Source organism: Schistocerca nitens, chromosome 8 (genome assembly GCF_023898315.1).
Source record: "Schistocerca nitens isolate TAMUIC-IGC-003100 chromosome 8, iqSchNite1.1, whole genome shotgun sequence".
NCBI classification, from domain to species: Eukaryota; Metazoa; Arthropoda; class Insecta; order Orthoptera; family Acrididae; genus Schistocerca; species Schistocerca nitens.
In genome coordinates, this window is record NC_064621.1 from 502,258,475 (window position 1) to 502,278,070 (window position 19,596).

At 43.0% G+C, this 19,596-nt stretch overlaps 1 protein-coding gene across 1 annotated transcript in view; it reads right to left on the minus strand.

Moving 5' to 3' along the window:
- Positions 1-208: 208 nt before the first annotated feature.
- The window catches only part of LOC126198894 (cholinesterase 2-like), a 53,175-nt gene continuing 33,787 nt past the window's right edge, over positions 209-19,596 (minus strand). The window contains exons 8-10 of the mRNA XM_049935512.1: positions 13,637-13,760; positions 7,463-7,592; positions 209-430 (exon numbers count right to left, since the gene is read on the minus strand). Coding sequence (XP_049791469.1) covers positions 283-430; positions 7,463-7,592; positions 13,637-13,760 — 402 coding nt within the window. The 3' untranslated portion in view covers positions 209-282. The remainder of the gene's footprint in view (positions 431-7,462; positions 7,593-13,636; positions 13,761-19,596) is intronic.

A 19,596-nucleotide genomic window follows, 5' to 3' on the forward strand; every position in this document is an offset into this window, starting at 1 on the left:
CGCATCAAGGGGACATATCTCGCGTTAAATGTACGGATGTTATGGTTTTAGAAGAATGAGGAAAGAACGTCAGTTTGATGTTCATTTTCGCTGAAGTACTGGAGTCTGTTGGGTACCAAACGAACATTGGCCAAATAAGCTATAAGGTAAAAATAAACTTATTAACAAACAATTATTTTAATACAAAAACAAGGAAGTAATTTCTACGTGTGACTATATACAATGTTTTAGAACGTTTGCTGTTTCACTGTAGGAGGCCAACAGTTGACTGAATGCAACGTGCTACATGTGCAGTAGATATCTCCAAAACGCCATTCGCTCCTCGAGGAAGTGCTGACGCGACACAAATTCGAGTTTCATGTCCATGTAGCTGTCCGTGTCCGCTGTGAACCTGTCCCATGTCATAGTGCTTCCATCCGGCGTTGGCTCTCTGCGAAAATAAACAAGGAACACAATGAATCCTTCTCGTCGTATGCGTACGTCTACTTCTCAGTTCAGTTTCCAAACAAAGATGAAGTTTTCTCTGTACTTAGTTTTATTCATGGACTTTGGAGTAGAATGCTTTCCAAATGTAGCTCACGGACACAGGCTAAGTGTATGGTATGAGGGAAGCACAGTCCCCAGCACCTTACTACAGGCAATGTGATAGTGATGTTCCGTTTAATTTGTCTCCATTGGTTTGTAAAATGTTATTCTCATAGATTAAAGGTAAAATAATCATTTTGTTAATTTGTATTGACCTGTAATTATTTTGTGTTCTATCAATGAAGGCTACACAACATCGCTACTGTTACGAATACCATACGAAAACTCATTAGTAATTTCGAGTTATTGTATAGTCTTCACGTAGAATCAATTATTGTTAACAATTCTGTTTCACTGCCCCCCCCTCCCCCCGTCTCTCTCAAGATGTAAAAAAAAAAATGCAGTCACACACACACACACACACACACACACACACAACAGACTCATGACACATTTACTTTCCTTTGGTGTTTGTTGTGAAAAAATCAGGTACAATTTGAAAATAATACTAACATTCATAGGTGTAACACCACGAAAAATAACCTCCCCTATTCTCAAGTTAAACCTACTGCTGTACCTTAAGAAAAGAAGAAGACAGCCATAAAAGTACTTGATCGACTCCCTCGTGAATTAAAGGTACTGGCAGATAAGGGTTTCAAAAACAAGTTCAAATCATTTCTACGTGGCAGCTGCATCCAGTCTATACATCACCCTCTAAATCGATATTATGTATGTGTTTGGGTTACATTTGTCAAATTTTTATGTACATATTTTTTGAATAAATCTTGATGTATATTGGCTACCATGTGGACATATTTCCAGAGAGGAAGTGTACCCTTTTGACATGATTCACGACATGGCGAGTTGTCACGAATTAGGTCCACGGAACACGCAAGAGAACTAATCGAAACGAGTCTAATAGCTAACATACATGAAACTGCATAAAATGCTCGCACATATATTCAAATAAATTGCAACAGATCGTCATATGTCACTCCATACGCTGTTTTCAGTATCCTTGTATCTACGAGTTCGAAGAAATTATTTTTAGGAGACTGTCTTAGCATTGACCTTTAATGTGAAGTAGATGTGTATTGAATATGTTTCGGAAAATCAGTTTCTGAAAATTCTGAATACGTAAAATAATAGTGGCTGCATATACACAAAAAAACTGTATTGCCCAAATGACATAGTCGGATGTTAGAATAACTACGTACACGTATACATCACCTGCGAATGTGTAAATGAGCACGGTTGCAAATACACACCTGGAAATGGAAAAAAGAACACATTGACTCCGGTGTGTCAGACCCACCATACTTGCTCCGGACACTGCGAGAGGGCTGTACAAGCAATGATCACACGCACGGCACAGCGGACACACCAGGAACCGCGGTGTTGGCCGTCGAATGGCGCTAGCTGCGCAGCATTTGTGCACCGCCGCCGTCAGTGTCAGCCAGTTTGCCGTGGCATACGGAGCTCCATCGCAGTCTTTAACACTGGTAGCATGCCGCGACAGCGTGGACGTGAACCGTATGTGCAGTTGACAGACTTTGAGCGAGGGCGTATAGTGGGCATGCGGGAGGCCGGGTGGACGTACCGCCGAATTGCTCAACACGTGGGGCGTGAGGTCTCCACAGTACATCGATGTTGTCGCCAGTGGTCGGCGGAAGGTGCACGTGCCCGTCGACCTGGGAGCGGACCGCAGCGACGCACGGATGCACGCCAAGACCGTAGGATCCTACGCAGTGCCGTAGGGGACCGCACCGCCACTTCCCAGCAAATTAGGGACACTGTTGGTCCTGGGGTATCGGCGAGGACCATTCGCAACCGTCTCCATGAAGCTGGGCTACGGTCCCGCACACCGTTAGGCCGTCTTCCGCTCACGCCCCAACATCGTGCAGCCCGCCTCCAGTGGTGTCGCAACAGGCGTGAATGGAGGGACGAATGGAGACGTGTCGTCTTCAGCGATGAGATTCGCTTCTGCCTTGGTGCCAATGATGGTCGTATGCGTGCTTGGCGCCGTGCAGGTGAGCGCCACAATCAGGGCTGCATACGACCGAGGCACACAGGGCCAACACCCGGCATCATGGTGTGGGGAGCGATCTCCTACACTGGCCGTACACCACTGGTGATCGTCGAGGGGACACCCAACGTGCTCTAGAAGGTGTAAGTCAACTACCCTGGCCAGCAAGATCTCCGGATCTGTCCCCCATTGAGCATGTTTGGGACTGGATGAAGCGTCGTCTCACGCGGTCTGCACGTCCAGCACGAACGCTGGTCCAACTGAGGCGCCAGGTGGAAATGGCATGGCAAGCCGTTCCACAGGACGACATCCAGCATCTCTACGATCGTCTCCATGGGAGAATAGCAGCCTGCATTGCTGCGAAAGGTGGATATACACTGTACTAGTGCCGACATTGTGCATGCTCTGTTGCCTGTGTCTATGTGCCTGTGGTTCTGTCAGTGTGATCATGTGATGTATCTGACCCCAGGAATGTGTCAATAAAGTTTCCCCTTCCTGGGACAATGACTTCACGGTGTTCTTATTTCAATTTCCAGGAGTGTACTTGTGACTGTGTGAGGGGTTCATTTGTACGTGCAGCCCGATTGTGTAATATATTTCGTGAAAAATGACCTGAAATTGTTATCTTATGTAGAAGAGATTGTATTTTGACACCACTGAACGAAAGATGTTGCCTGAGTGGCAGAATCTATCGTAACTAGGAGTGCAGTACAAGCTGCCGTGGCACTCTGTTATAGGTAGTATGTAAGACTTAAAGCTAGTGGCTAGCTGTGAGAGTTTAGTTGTTGACCTATGAATGCAGCATAATACTATTTTTATAAAATGAAGTGATAAAAGATATTGTTTGTGCTCACACAAACCCAGTTAATGTTAGGTCGTAGTTATTTCTATAAAAGTGTTAATTTGTAAGGCTATAAGATTGTCAAGAATTGAAAGTGATACTGATCGTTAATAGATATTGACCATTGTCCATAGCAATTAGAGACGAGTAATGAATTGATACTGTAACTCAAAGGGGAACCAACTGGAACAAATTTGAAAGGTAATGAAATTCTGTATATTTAATTTTAAGTGTGCAGCAGCGCAATGAGGATTTTGCTGAATTTTACAGTGCTGACCCTTGAATGTTGAATTTTTATAAAGAACGTCACAACAGATAGAATGTCCATCAAAGTGCTTTAGTGTTACTCGTTTTTAGTGTTGTTACCAGGCCTGGTAGGGTATATAATTGGCGTGAACAGCATCAGATGTTGAGTGATCGCTGTGAAGAAACGGCGTGAACTCGTTTGAGACGGTTATCAGCATCTGGCAGAGTTTGAAGGCGTTCTTATTGTGGGTCTCCAGCTGGTGAGATCGTGCACTCTCCCCACTGTGCGGCAGTCGGATGCGGCAGTGGCCCGATACTGGAGTGCATGGGAACGTGAGGGCAAGAGTACTTGTCGTACTATGGGTCGTCCACGTCTGACTACCACGAGGGAAGATAGCCATATCGAGGACAAAGTCCATCGCAGCATCTGCACATCTGGGCCTGCCATCCGAGAACAAGTCATAGACTCCACGTAACACACCGTGTCATCTTGCGCCTTTTGTGGAAAACTAGCATTAGGTTGACTAGGGGCCTACCGTCTCACCACATACTGCGCTAACACTACAATACAAAAGAGCTGCGTTTTTTACGTGTGCCGTGAAAGTGAAGCACGGGCTGCTGACGAATAGCTTCACATTACGTTCAGCGATGAATCAAGAATAATTGTCGTCGACTATAGACAAGACGCCGACGTGGGGAGATGTCACATTCTTCCATTGTTTTGTAGATACATAGCAGAGTTTCTCATTGCGTCGTGGCCTCAGTAGCTATAGGGGACGTCTTCTGATCACGGCTGATAGTAACTGAGTGGATTCTGTCGGCGCAACGTCACGGATATCCTGCGGCCTCGTATGTTACCTCTCATGTGATAGTATTACTGTGTCACTTTTCAGCAGGACAATGATCTTCTAGACATTGCGTGCGCCTCTATCAACTGTCTGCGTGATGGATTACTCCTGTGAACAGTGAGATCCCCAGATCTCGAACGTCGACTTCATCCCCGTCGTAGTATCCAGGATATCAACGGCCAGCTATAACAGTTGTGGATCAGTGTGAGTTAGTCGAGGATGCAACGGCTTTATGACCTTCCTTCTATCCGTATCAGTGTATGCATCCAGACCACTGAGGTTGCAGATTTGATACTGTTAAGTGAGTTCCCACAGCCAAGGTGTTTGTAAACTTGACTCGAGTATGTAACCACTGAAATTAGATTATACATCATCTCACTCCGTGATGTCTCACTTCGCTTTCTCCGCCCAATCTTGGTGCTTCATTGTTTCACAGGTGTTGTACTAATTGTAACCATTATTTTGAGGAGGCGATGACTCACTTTTTAAAAAAAATTTGAGTAATTATGTCAAAAGTTCATTAATAATATCAGTTTTGGGCAAATAGCTGATAATCCTCAGCCCTCTATACCATTATTAAGCCGTTACACTGGAGAATCTTTCCCCAACTGAGAACGTCTGGAGCAGTATGGGCAGGGTCCTCCAACCATCTCGGGATTTAAAGGATGTAACATCACAATTGGACAGAATTTTGCACGACATCCCTCAGGAGGACATCCAATATCTCTGTCAATCAGTGCCAGGGCCAGACGTGCACCAACACGTTACTGTCTGGCTCACTTGCGGACTCTTTTTCTCTTAAGCAAATCATTGAGTTTTATGAAATTCTGATCATGTGTTGTCTTTTCATGTACATCACACCCACACGTTTTTCATCCCATTCTGCTAACGCCTTCTTGCTGCGTCGTTTTCTCGTCTTAGAGTGTACGTGTAATACTAAAATTTCTGTCTCATCCCAAAATGTAAACATCACCGTCACGTGTCTGTTTCAGAAGTTGGCGACATGAACAGTATGTTACGCTCTCTTCACATGTATTCCTACTGCATTAGAATGTGGGATTATCCTCTTGAGAATGCAGCTCTCATACTGTTCTTCTCTCACTCTAAATGACTTTTACGACTTTAAGCAGTTTGCTACGTCGCATCGTAGGTGCTGTGGCTAATGAAGAACATAGGCTGCAAGTTGGTCTCTTGGGGGCCCAGAGAGCTGCTGCAAGAAATCGTCCACTCTTTCTACGGAGAACAGCTGTATAAACGATGTAAGATGTTGTGGTCTCCTGACCTTCATTGCTTACATATTCCGCCCTCACAATCATATTCTGCACATCAAGACGCTTCATTCGAACCCAACCTCGATAAGATAAAGTGAATGTTGTATGAATTCATGTAAACGATATGCAAATAGCAAGTGCGCACCGGGGTTGAGATACTCGAGGCTGGTGTACACACACACACATTCAACACACGACGGTCACAAGAGGTTTTAGTTTGGGAGAGGCGGACCACACGCCGAGAGGCCGGTCCATTCAGAAGACAACTCAGCCTATCTATGTGGGATGGCGACCGCCCATGGAGCGGACAGTGTTTGCCTGAGTGAAAGGGGAGAATGACCCCGTCCGTGTTCGGCTTAAAAGCAAATTCCACTACATTGTGTGGGAGCGCCCAGCCTACGCATTCTTTACAAACATAGCACGCAGTTTCAGAGGTTTTCACAGGGAGACAGCAAACGCCAAACGCTGATGCTACAGATTTCCAGATTGGTCGCCTTAAACGAAACGTCATTCTCCAATTTTAGAAGAGCAATGCTGATTGGAAGACGATATTCCTGACGCCTTGAGCTGAAGGAGTAATGGAAGAGACTGAAAGATATACCCCTTCACGTCTGGCATGGAGAGGGGCTGTTCCGTTGTCGCTCTTGGAGCGAGAACACGTAATGAGAGTGTGTGCACTCGTACGTGTACTCAAAGAGCGAGGAACAAGTCTCTCCTCAGTACGTCACTGGGAGAGCACCTCTGTTGAGAGCGAATCACAGTGCGGCTCTATATTGAGTCCTTGCGATTAAGCATTGTTCACTGTGTTGTCCGCCACACTTACTGTGTCAGCAGCGAACGGCGCACACAGAAGTCATCACAGCTTGCGGTATTGTGCGCTACAGCTCTTGCGAGCCCCATATTTCCTCCACAATAATACACTTCACTGCATTTCACACATGACAGCGTCGACTGTACCTACCAACATCCTAACACATAATTATTCAAGTTGAGTAGGCGCGGCTCTGAGCCATTCTGCCAAGTCAATAACAATCTTAAACTTTGTATAGAAATTTCGTTAGCGAATCCTATCCTTAAGAGGTAACTTCACATTCCAAAAAGAACCCGGAAATAATTTGTTCAGTTCATAACTAAAAGTGCCATTGTGATTTCTCATAATTTTTGAAAAATAAATAATAATTTTCGTTAGTTTCATGTTTTTCTTACACTAACTACCACTACTCCAGTACCCAAGTATCCCACTAGTTACGTAAGAAATTTTGTAAATTTTTGTGTCATTTCCATACAGTGGACGACTCCAGAAGATATTTATTGCTGAAAGTTTTTCGGCATGTCTCTTTAGAACGTTAGGAGCGTCTGTCTGACTTCTGTAGTAGTGTGGGGGTGGAAATTGCATCTTGCAGGAGCCACAGCGTAAAGGGTACATCTCAGATTAATCCGTTGCGCAGAATGACAGAATAGCACCCACACGCTCACAACGATCCTTTCCAACTGATGATGTGAAACGCTCGAAACGCGTAGTGAAAGAAGTAAAAACTTTCTGAATGGTGCAGAATTATAATTTTTCAAAGCAGAGATGCTTACTTATGAAAAGTCCCTTACGTTACCATGAGACCTGGTTATTTGTTTCCTTTTGTCCTATAGTTTTCGAACTGAGTTATACTATTTTTTCTGCATTTTTCAGTGATGAACCCAAAGTACTCACCCGTATTTGCCAAAGTTTGTCCACAATGTTGTCAACTGTTGGATCACTTTCCCATCATTGGAAGCTGGATCTTTATCCGGTCCAAATATACCAGGAAACAAATACGCTACTTCCATTGCGTGGTTCATACCTGTGAAAATAAAATAGAAGTAGTGCGTGATTCATAAATTCAGGATCTACGGCGTCTAAAATAACCACATCAGATACATTCCTTTTATGGCGTGAAACATACCCAGGAGACTGTAAGTAGGTGCAAGTACTTGCACTAAATACTAACAGCGGACGCAATGTCATTCATCTGTCTCTTTCATACATCTGTATCTTATAAGTTCTTATGTCCACGTTTAGAAGTTGCATGAACCTTACACACTACTTGCCAGTAAAATTCTTGATTACTTTTATGACCTCCCTGACCACACCCGATACATTGTTAGGCACAAATCGTGATGTAACAGGTAAAAACTACACGTGCAAGAATGCTCACCTCCAAAGTGTTTGAAGATTATTATCTTCGTGCTAGATTGTCTAATACATGAGACATCATAAGCTTCTTACCAGCAGGTTCAAATGGTTCAAATGGCTCTGAGCACTATGGCACTTAACTTCTGAGGTCATCAGTCCCCTAGATTTAGAACTACTTAAACCTAACTGACCTAAGGACATCACAGACATCCATGCCCGAGGCAGGATTCGAACCTGCGACCGTAGCAGCAGCCCGGTTCAGGCCACAGCGGCCGGATCTGAATACGTTCAATGTCTTTTTACGTGAGTAATGGTTATAGACTCCAAACGCGGGGACAACACTCTAGAATTAATTTTTATGTGTATCAACAAGGAACTGCTACAAAACTTTAATTTGTTTCAGCCAGTTTTGACTATTTTGTCATCATCTGTTAGTTCTGAAAATTAATTCAAGCGGAACGAAGGTCATCGGTGTATTTAAGAGAATTGTCACCACACACAGCAGTCTGAAGTTACTGACACAACAATTTTTATCATTATGTGAATGTTATCAGCTTTTTAGGTTAAATTGCACTCTTATATACTGCGACTGAGTGGATTCATAGAGGTCCACTTGCTGCGCTTGTTGCCATATGGTAATCGTATTGTGTTCGAAATACTGAAAGTAAAAATCTGACGTGGGTGATCTTATTAAATTTTGTGTCCATCCGACTCCACTAACATTTAATAAGAGTTTATCTACTCTTAAACGGAAAATGAATCAGATTTTAGATCGAGTGTGTCTGTGGGGCACTCAATACTTGCTGACTGCTGTGATACGTATGGGAGTGGTGTGGGCTTCGCAAGTAACCCCTTTACAAAAAAATAAAAAAAAATAAAAAAACTTATTTTCTTATTTATTGGAGACTATTAACGATTGTATCCCTACTGGATAGCAACAATGACGTAGAAATGAACGCACATACCACCACTGTATGGCTGTATGACTTGGGAGGATCACATTTTACGCTTGGACAGCAGCTTCCGCTGCGATCGCGAGCCATGTGTTAAGTGAGGGGAGCCATTGGTTGTTAAGCCGCGGCCCTCATTATGGTCAAATCGGGTGGCTGCGGTTTGTGTCTCTATCGTTTCACTTCATACATTGTTTTCTCGTTAGTGCTGCTGGCCAGCGGAGAAAGAGTAATTAATACTCACCACTAACGCAAAAATTAGTTTTTTTTTTCTTTTTAAGTGATGACCTGGTTGGGTGCTTTGCAGTACACGATTCTGATGTTATTTTGGACTTGGCATCAGATCTGTTTGGACTGTATCCGCTAACTCACGGCAACATTGGCTTTTCGCACACTTTATTGAAGTACAAGATTCGGATTTTGATATTCTCCCACTCTCTTCGGATGTGTGGGATCTGAACACAGTGCGTCGAACTCTACGAGCAGTGTTTCAGTATCTGGAGGGATACAAAAGTTAGCAATAAGTATCTACGCAGTTAGAAAATATGAACAAACATTTTCGAATTATGGCAGCAGCAGATCACACTGCAACAAGAGCAGAAGCGCCAGCGACAATAGCAGTTACTGCATGAGCAAAATGTACAGCACAACGACATCGTTCGTCAGTTTATAAGTCTAAAAGAATATAGAGGAATCGTATTTACGCAGTCTCGTAGTTTACTGTGAAGATAGTAAGGTCGTTGACTCGGTGATGAGGGTGTTTTATTAGTATCTTATTGTAGTTAGTTATATGAAGGGACGAGGAAATAATGGCCTCTCTCTGACACTAGTAGCACGGAATTCGGTGATGTTTGTGATGTGTTGAAGCATCATCATGATCGACAAATTCTCGTTGTGACTGTTGAGTTGCACTACAGTCAATACCCTAATAAGGTCAGTCAGTCGTATACATCATAGATTGTCGAGCTGCAGAAGTTTTGAGTAACGAATGCAAAGAATCATTCACGTTTTCTTTCAATGAAGATGTTGCTCCTGTCTGTGAAGTGATATCATGCTCTCGCCTCTTCGGAAGCAACGTCCACGGCGTAGAGCATAACGCGGAATCATTCGAGGCAGCGTTATTGGCACAGATGCCTTTTGGTGAATAAGTAAACCTCGGCAAAAATACAAACCAGCGTTGGGAGCACCAACCGTGTGTTGAGGCCAAATGCCGTGCTCTGGAGGAAAGTACAGATGGAAGAGATGCAGGACTGCAGATATTTCGAAGACGTTGTTTCCTCCGGAGCAATGTACCTGAGCGTTAACACCGGAATCCCATCTGATGATAGAACAAGGCGTCAGAAACGCATTGTAAATGAAAATCTTTAAATTTTGTGGTTCATCTACATCTACGTGATTACTCTGCTATTCACAATAAAGTGCCTGGCAGAGGGTTCAATGAACCACCTTCAAGCTGTCTCTACCGTTCCACTCTCGAACGGCACGCGGGGAAAACGAGCACTTCAATTTTTCTGTGCTATCCCTGATTTCTCTAATTTTATCGTGATGATCATTTCTCCCTATGTAGGTGGGTGCCAACAGAATGTTCTCGAAATCGGAGGAGAAACCTGGTGATTGAAATTTCATGAGAAGATCTCGTCGCGACGAAAAACGCTTTTGTTTTAATGATTGCTACTCCACTTTACGTATCATGTGTGTGACACTATCTTCCCTATTTCGCGATAATACAAAGTGAGCTGCCCTTCTTTGTACTTTTTCGATGTCATCCGTGAGTCCCACATGGTGCGGATCCCACACTGCACAGCAAATACTCCAGAATAGGGCGGACAAGCGTGGTGTAAGCAGTCTCTTTAGTAGACCTGATGCACGTTCTAAGTGTTCTGCCAATGAATCGCAGTCCTTGGTTTGCTCTACCCACAATATTATCTATGCAATCGTTCCAATTTAGGTTATTTGTAATTGTAATCCCTAAGTATTTAGTAGAATTTACAGCCTTCAGATTTGTGTGACTTATCGCGTAATCGAAATTTAGCTGATTTCTTTTAGCACCCATGTGAATAACTTCGCACTTCTTCTTATTCAGGGTCAATTGCCACTTTTCGCACCATACAGATATTTTATGTAAATCATTTTGCAAGTCGTTTTGATCATTTGATGACTTTACAAGACGATAAATGACAGCATCATCTGCAAACAATCTAAGACGGCTGCTCAGATTGTCTCCTATGTTGTTAATAGAGATCAGGAACAACAGAGGGACTGTAACACTTCCTTGGGGAACGTCATATATTACTTCTGTTTTACTCGACGACTTTCCGTCTATTACTACGAACTGTGACCTTTCTGACAGTAAATCACGTATGCAGTCGCACAACTGAGGCGATAGTCCGTAGGCACGCAGTTTGGTTAGAAGACGATTGATTACGTTAGTTTTTATTTTTGTAGTAAAATATATCCGTCTACCCTGTATCACACAGTCATTTACTATTGTTTATAGTTAGCTTCTTTGCATACGTCAGACTTATAGTAATCTTCTATGTATCTTCTTAACATCTGGTTTACTCATTTTTAGAAGCAAGGGCCGATCTGCGAAAGCATATCGCAGAACTTCTTCCGCATGATCGCTAATAATAACCTTTATTCTCGATAACCGGTTTCGGTAATCAATGATTTTTAATGAGTTTAAAAAAATATTGTAATGGCTTTGTGCGTGTATCTGTGGTATTTGTTAATTTTTACATCCTTTGATAAGCAGTCTATTGTATATCAATTTACACTAACGGTACCAAATATAAATTCTGCGGCTACATAGGTACATTTCGTAATTAACGCTATAAGGATAACTTTTTGGAATCTGCATTAATTATTAATTGGCAATATATTTGTGAACATTTTTAGGTTTATTTTCGTTCACCTTTATTCAACAGATTGTAATATAATCACATAAATTATTTTAAGTGAGACCTAAATGTTACGCTAGCGACACCTGTAAATACCTTCCTCTCCTTATACAGGGTGTTCAAATTCAAATGGTTCAAATGGCTCTGAGCACTATGGGACTTAACTTCTGAGGTCATCAGTCCCCTAGATCTTAGAACCACTTAAACCTAACTAACCTAAGGACATCACACACATCCATGCCGAAGCAGGATTCGAACCTGCGACCGTAGCGGTCGCGCGGTCCCAGACTGTAGCGCCTAGAACCGCTCGGCCACTCCGGCCGGCAACGGTCAACGCAGAGAAAAGCAAAGTTATTGTCTTCACACGTCGGAGACCCATTGGCAATGAACGCCTACGGATATCAGACCAGCCACTCCCGTGGGCAACAACAGTAAAATACCTTGGAGTGCATCTGGACGCCAAACTGCTGTGTAGTAATCACATTATGGAAAAGAAGACGTCTGACCTCAAAATGCTGGGAGCTCTCAGCCCATTTCTGACGAGCTCGAACCCCAGACAACGCACGAAACTCCAGCTGTACCACGTCACAATCGAACCATCTATTTTATATGGATCGACCTCCTGGGATACTACGCGTGCCACTAATTACGAGAAGTTACAGGTTACACAAAGCAGATGCCTACGATGGATCACTGGAGCCCAATGGTGGATCCGGAATCATGATATTCATCGAGCCTTAAGCGAATCTTACCTCTCAGATAAGGTCAAGGAGAAGGCACGAACCTTATTTTGGAAGTTGTACACGATACGCGACAGTACACCACAACTCACCACAGTAGGTACGGTAGAACCCTCACGCAACCAAAAATATACGCGACTGCTACGGTCGCAGGTTCGAATCCTGCCTCGGGCATGGATGTGTGTGATGTCCTTCGGTTAGTTAGGTTTAAGTAGTTCTAAGTTCTAGGGGACTGATGACCACAGATGTTAAGTCCCATAGTGCTCAGAGCCATTTGAACCATTCGAACCAAAAATATAAAGTACCAAAGGTGATAATATTTGAGCCCCCGTAAATGTTATCCCTACGTAATTCTACATAATTTACGGACATAAAGTCCTATAGCACTTCCACACACTGTTTTCAAACACACACCAAAAGCGGCGAGTTAAAGGACCCCTCTGTGTGCCCAAACTAAAGCTGATAGAAGAATAAAAAATAAAGTGAAAATATTTTACCCTTTCCATTCTCTATAGAAGTAAAAATCAACGAAGTTCCTCAGACTTCAGCACCACACACACACACACACACACACACACACACACACACAAAAGTATGTAACCGTGACTTCATCGCCGGCCGAAGTGGCCGTGCGGTTAAAGGCGCTGCAGTCTGGAACCGCAAGACCGCTACGGTCGCAGGTTCGAATCCTGCCTCGGGCATGGATGTTTGTGATGTCCTTAGGTTAGTTACGTTTAACTAGTTCTAAGTTCTAGGGGACTAATGACCTCAGCAGTTGAGTCCCATAGTGCTCAGAGCCATTTTTTTTCGTGACTTCATCTTGTAGTATCGACTAACGTTTCAGCCAGTGTTACAAGTGCCAGTAGCAAACGTCGCAACATGAGAACGTCATATAAATGGCTCTGAGCACTATGGGACTTTACATCTCAGGTCATCAGTTTCCTAGAACTTCGAACTACTTAAAACTAACTAACCTAAGGACATCACACACATCCATGCCCAAGGCAGGATTCGAACCTGCGACCGTAGCGGTCGCGCGTTTCCAGACTGAAGCGCCTAGAACCGCTCGGCCACCAACGGCCGGCAGAACGTCATATAGCTGGAAATACTTTTGTTGCTTACCATATTCTGATGAGCCCCATCCATCATAGTCAAAGTAGTAGAAATAGACGGGCAAGCTGCTTGTGTTCACCGCTGATCTAGCAAACGCATATGCAGGCTGTATAAACAAGATGTCCGAGTATACCTGAAAATTACAGAAGAAACGAGCGCTTATCAAAATACCCGGAAAGTAAAGGAGAAACAGAAACTTACCAAAAGCATTTAACAAATATTAACAATTCAAGAGAGAAGCAATGAAAATGATTGTTGTTCCGCAAGCTGTGGGGTGGATATCGAAGAAACTATGTACAGACGCGTGTGGTTTCTCGCAGAAAATTGGGTGGTATTTACATAAATGTTTCGCATGTAGACTTTAATATGTATGACACGGAAAAAGGTACAGTGAAACAGCAGTACAATGTATCATTATCGCTTATAAATGAAGATGGAAAGGGTTTACTTTAAAAGTTAGGCTCCAAAGCCATGAATTTCAGTCTCAATGAATTCCTACAGATTTCGACTGATTCGGTGTCATCATCCACTTCTTCGTCGACTGCGCTAAAACGTATTTCAAGACCGAAATACCACTTACACGTAACATTGTCGAAAATATTTTCCACAAGTTCTGAATTTTGACAGAGATAGAAACAATATCTCGCTACTCCACATTTCACTCATGTTGCCTGTTGTTAATATATACCAGATTCTTCGTTCTCTCTCTCTCTCGCTCTCTCTCTCTCTCTCTCTCGCTTATATTTTTATTTATTTTTTTCCACCCTCAACATAGCTGTTCAACACAAAGCCATGCCACGATCTTGTATCATAGCTGAGATAAGTAAAGTTCATTTCAAACATCTTTTTCGTGGCCAGCTATCTTATACTGTTGATGCCTTCTAGATGCGGATAATTAGTTCTAGGAAGGCAGTAGGGTTACTTCATTTTTACTGTGTACGACAACATTTGAGATTAGCAAGCCGTTATCTTCCTTTATAATATATATCTTCATTTTACAGTAAATTCCTGCCCTTTAATTCCGCTGTCTTCTACGTTACTCCCGCTTTCAGATATAAAATCTCTCTCTCTCTAGAAGATACAGTGCGACAAAATGCGTACTTAACTACGAAATTCAAAACCACTGGATGCTGTCTATTTCTACACACCGTTATACGAACAGCAGGTTGGCGTTTATTGTTATTTATTGGCTAGGGCTATTTTTCTTCTATCGTTGCCGCACTTATGATTGACTTTTTATTCTTATTTACTTCCATATTACTCTACCTTCCTATCACGAACCGCTCTTGGAGAATTTCCCTGTCCCAATGTTTTCTGAATTTTTCAGATAAGACTCTCACGATCTTTTCAATTTTGGCTTACTGTTCGTCAGTAGTCGGCAACGATCAGAATTCATTTCTGTATCTCTCATTTTGTCTCATCATGATGATATCATGTAATCTCTTTGACGTATTTATCTGTCTCTTAGATTCTCATCTGATTTCTAGAAAGTATAACTTTTTCGAGGCCTGTAATTGTCACCCATTGTGACGCATCAGTTTGAAATTTCGTTTAAAGATGCCTGAAGTATTCGTCTGTAATAGGATAAAGGCATGCCGCCCTGCGACCCGAAACCTCGGCTGGGAGACGTTTCAAACAGCAAGGTGTCGTTGCATGTGAAAGAGGCCGCAGCTAGAATTTCACGTGAGGTTTTTCTCTTCATATTGTTCGGTATTATTCGTTGCGTTTGGTCGGTGCTGGCGTCACACGACATCTTTTCAAGTCCATTATTGATTCCTTCACCCAGTTTTTTTTTATTACTACAGAGGGTAACCATCCCTCTGACCGAACACGCTGTGCTACGTGCCGGCTGCCCCTAAAGCATCCGGTCACAGTCGTCATCGCAAACTGCACGGACTGTCCAAGCATGCCTCCGTCAGACTCAAATTCTCAATTCATCCACACACTGCCAATGTAGTATCCCTGTCCATCATTCTCATCATTCACGGCATTTCGCCGATTCCTGTAAGAATCGGCTAAATGGCACGAGTAATGAGAATAATGTAGGGCGTGGATAAGTTGAGAATTTGGTTTCGATGGGAGGCGTGGTAGGCGATGACCACTATGTCCGAGTGGCTTAGTGGTCAGAGCGTCTGCCTAGTAAGGAGGAGACCCAGGTTCGAATCATGCCCCAGCACAAATTTTCAACTTTCCTCATTGAGAATGAGATTTTCACTCTGCAGCGGAGTGTGCGCTGATATGAAACTTCCTGGCAGATTAAAACTGTGTGCCCGACCGAGACTCGAACTCGGGACCTTTGCCTTTCGCGGGCAAGAAAGCTGTGAGTACCGGGCGTGAGTCGTGCTTCGGTAGCTCAGTTGGTAGAGCACTTGCCCGCGAAAGGCAAAGGTCCCGAGTTCGAGTCTCGGTCGGGCACACAGTTTTAATCTGCCAGGAAGTTTCATATCAGCGCACACTCCGCTGCAGAGTGAAAATCTCATTCTGGAAACATCCCCCAGGCTGTGGCTAAGCCATGTCTCCGCAATATCCTTTCTTTCAGGAGTGCTAGTTCTGCAAGTTTCGCAGGAGAGCTTCTGTAAAGTTTGGAAGGTAGGAGACGAGGTACTGGCAGAAGTAAAGCTGTGAGTACCGGGCGTGAGTCGTGCTTCGGTAGCTCAGTTGGTAGAGCACTTGCCCGCGAAAGGCAAAGGTCCCGAGTTCGAGTCTCGGTCGGGCACACAGTTTTAATCTGCCAGGAAGTTTCCTCATTGATTTAAATAAATTCCCTCTCCGAGCCACTGTCCTTAATTCGCTTGTGTCTTAATTCATCGTCACTGCCGGATCAATATATATATATATATATATATATATATATATATATATATATATATATATATCGTTAACGTGTCACACGATATAAACGTCATCACACACCCTCTTACCCACATTTCAACCCTTCTTTTGACGCCTCTTTGCTGAAGAACCACGACATCCAGGGTTGAAATCACACATCCATGTAATATTTCGGAAAAAATCTATGTTTCTTTCAATTAAAATTTTTATGGTGATTACAGCAACTGAGCAATGTGTATAATACTGCCCACCGCCATGTGCCTAATATCTGGAAGAGGTGATATTAAAGACATTTATACGAACTAGCAGGAGGATAGTGGAAGAGAATGTCTTATTCAGAAGTTACCTCAGAAGAAGCTGGAAGACTTGGATGATTCTAAGAAATAAGACAAAAATTCTGAGGATATCTCGACAAGTAATGGTGATCGAATCAAGGAAACTACCACCAAGTAAAAAGAAACTTGCGGGATAATAGTACAAGCTTTTTTCAAGCTGCTAAAGAAGGTAGTTTGCTCTTTTTTTCTCTCGACAGCTGAGTTTTATTTAGGTTTCTGTAATTAGTTGATTTGGTATAAATATGTGTCCTATGTCTACATGTGCTATTATCACCTATAAATAGTATTTTATTTTCTTAAATTTCGTATATTTAGTCAAAGCCCTTTACGGTTATTTCAGACACTTTTCAGTTGTTTTCAGTAAGTTTTTTAAAGTATCTATGAGTTGGTCTTTAAATTCAAGACATGTAATGTAATATAGGAAAACCACGATGTGTAATTGCTCAGTTGGAAAGGTATGAAGCAGTTACTCCTAATTTCAACTAGTCCTCGATGTTATTAATAGGACAGGTGGGATTAGGAAAAGGTTTTGTTGAAATTTACCGTATCCAAAGTACCACGTGAGACGTAACGTACTTTCAGTAAGAGAAGTTTTGGAAGACAATTGATTCTAAGAACTTAATGAAGTAGGACGTGCAAATAAAGATTCTCAGGGGGTGACAATCCAATTAATTTTCTTTCTTTTTGTCTCGTCAACTTGCCAGTGTGTTGACGACATTTCTGACGAAAGTACCTGCCTCTCGACGTTGCGCAGCAGCACTACGGGTGTCCATAAAGCCTTGCAGACGAAATCAGGGATGTATCTACTGACACCGTGGAATATCCTGGTAAACATACGTGACTGTGTTCGAAGGACGTTGGTAGACAACTGCCGTGGTGAGGGCTACGAAGATTGGGTGCTGAAGATTTTTGCTTAATCACTTCCCCCAGAAAAGCCAAGCGGGAGGAGAAATTATCATGGGAAAAAGAACTGCCTACAAGGGGGTACTTAAAATGTGCAGTATCAGCCGCCATCCGGTCGGCCTCACTTTCAAATTCGCGAGCAGCCAGTTACGCCTCTGCGTTTCCTACAGCCGCCAACGCGGCACGTGGGGGCCGCCACGAACGATTACGACGCTGCCAATGAGACGCAAGCATCTCCTCTCCGGAGCTCCAGCGGCGGGGCTACTTAAGTTCGAACTCTCGTGCAGAGAGCAAATTTTTTATGTTTGCCAGTTGAATAACATTTACATACTTTCATAGTGGCGAGGGCTCTACAGGCGAATAGGCATTGTTTTGGACAGTCACAGATTTATAAATTTTTAATCTGTATATGTTTCAACATTCAAAGCTACTGCTAGCAACTGACGCGGCTATTACAGCAACCAACTTATGTATTATTTTCACTGCTTGATATTGTATGCAGACTAATTTAATATCTGAAAACTCTGTTCACGCACGGCATCTGTTCCTCGCTCCTGTATTCAATAAAGAACCACATAGTGTGGAAATGAGAACATAACAAAATGAAGCTGGAAAGCGAATGACAACAAGCATTATTGCTTCATCTGCCTTGAGGAAACTGTAAAGGGGCAGGAGTGGTGTCGAAAGAGACGAGAATGAATGGATGATACTAGAGGAGAACCGAACAGCAAGAATTGAAGATACTAAGTTTGAAAGATAAGGAATTGCTGATCCACACTCTTCTCGTTGAATCTAATGAATTGGCTGTAGTATGAGGAAATTTCCTCATTTCAAGAGCCAGTCTGTTGAGATAATAATAAGAGTGGTGAAAATACAATAAAACCCAGGGGAACTAGGAGTAACTAGATAGTTAGAAATTATGTACGCTCCGAAGAGTGGTACAGTCTATACATCGAAGAATCAATGATCGAAATACGTGGTACTCAGTAAGTGATGCAGTACTTTTTTCTGAAAGCTTATTGGTTTTATTCTTGATTTCAGTACACCTTATTGTTCCCAGCTCTATTGGCTACGGACCTCTATTTTTGAACAGAATCAAATTTCCGATCACTGCGATGTCTTTACGCCACTTAACTGGGAGGGCCTGTATTCCCGCATGGTACCTCTCTACCCGTCAACCTCGGAGCCAACAGAGACGTCTAGTTGAGCAGCGAGGTGTTTCGTTGTGATCCGTCCATCACGTCGTATGAGAGTGTCCGCACGTTCCAACGTTGAAGCAGTCACAGCTGTGTGTGGCCGGCCGGCGTGCAGGAGATCTGACAGGCTTGAGAGACCTTGCTGCGTCGATGACAGACCCCTCGTCGAACGATTCATCGTGATGCTGTTCACCGCCAGGTCTCCGTAGACATTCTGCACGGGCCTATTAATATTTGCGATGCTCTGGTTTTCCACCAAAAGAAACACAGTAACAGCTCTCTGCTTGGAACGCACCTGCGTTACGGAAGGTATTTTGAAGCCTACATATAGCGACGCCACCTATCGGAGACTCTAGAGGCTGAAGCGGGAATATTCTAGGACGTCCAACAGTAAATTCAACACTTTTCAACCGATATTTCCCGAGAAAAAATTGGTTGAATTACTTATTGAAGTTCCCTTGTACAAGAAAGGTCCAAGAGTAGGGATTAAAATTCGAGGTCAAAAGAAGTGAGTGATAAGATTCGATAATACTTTGCTATCCTCACTGAACATGAGGACGAATTTTCGGGACCTGTTCAGAGGAATGGTATAATGGGCACAAAATATGGACTGCGAGTAAACGGATGAAAGACGAAACTAATGAGGATGCATGGTCATTTACATAGCGAAATTGGTGACATATAAGTAGGAAGCGAAATCAGA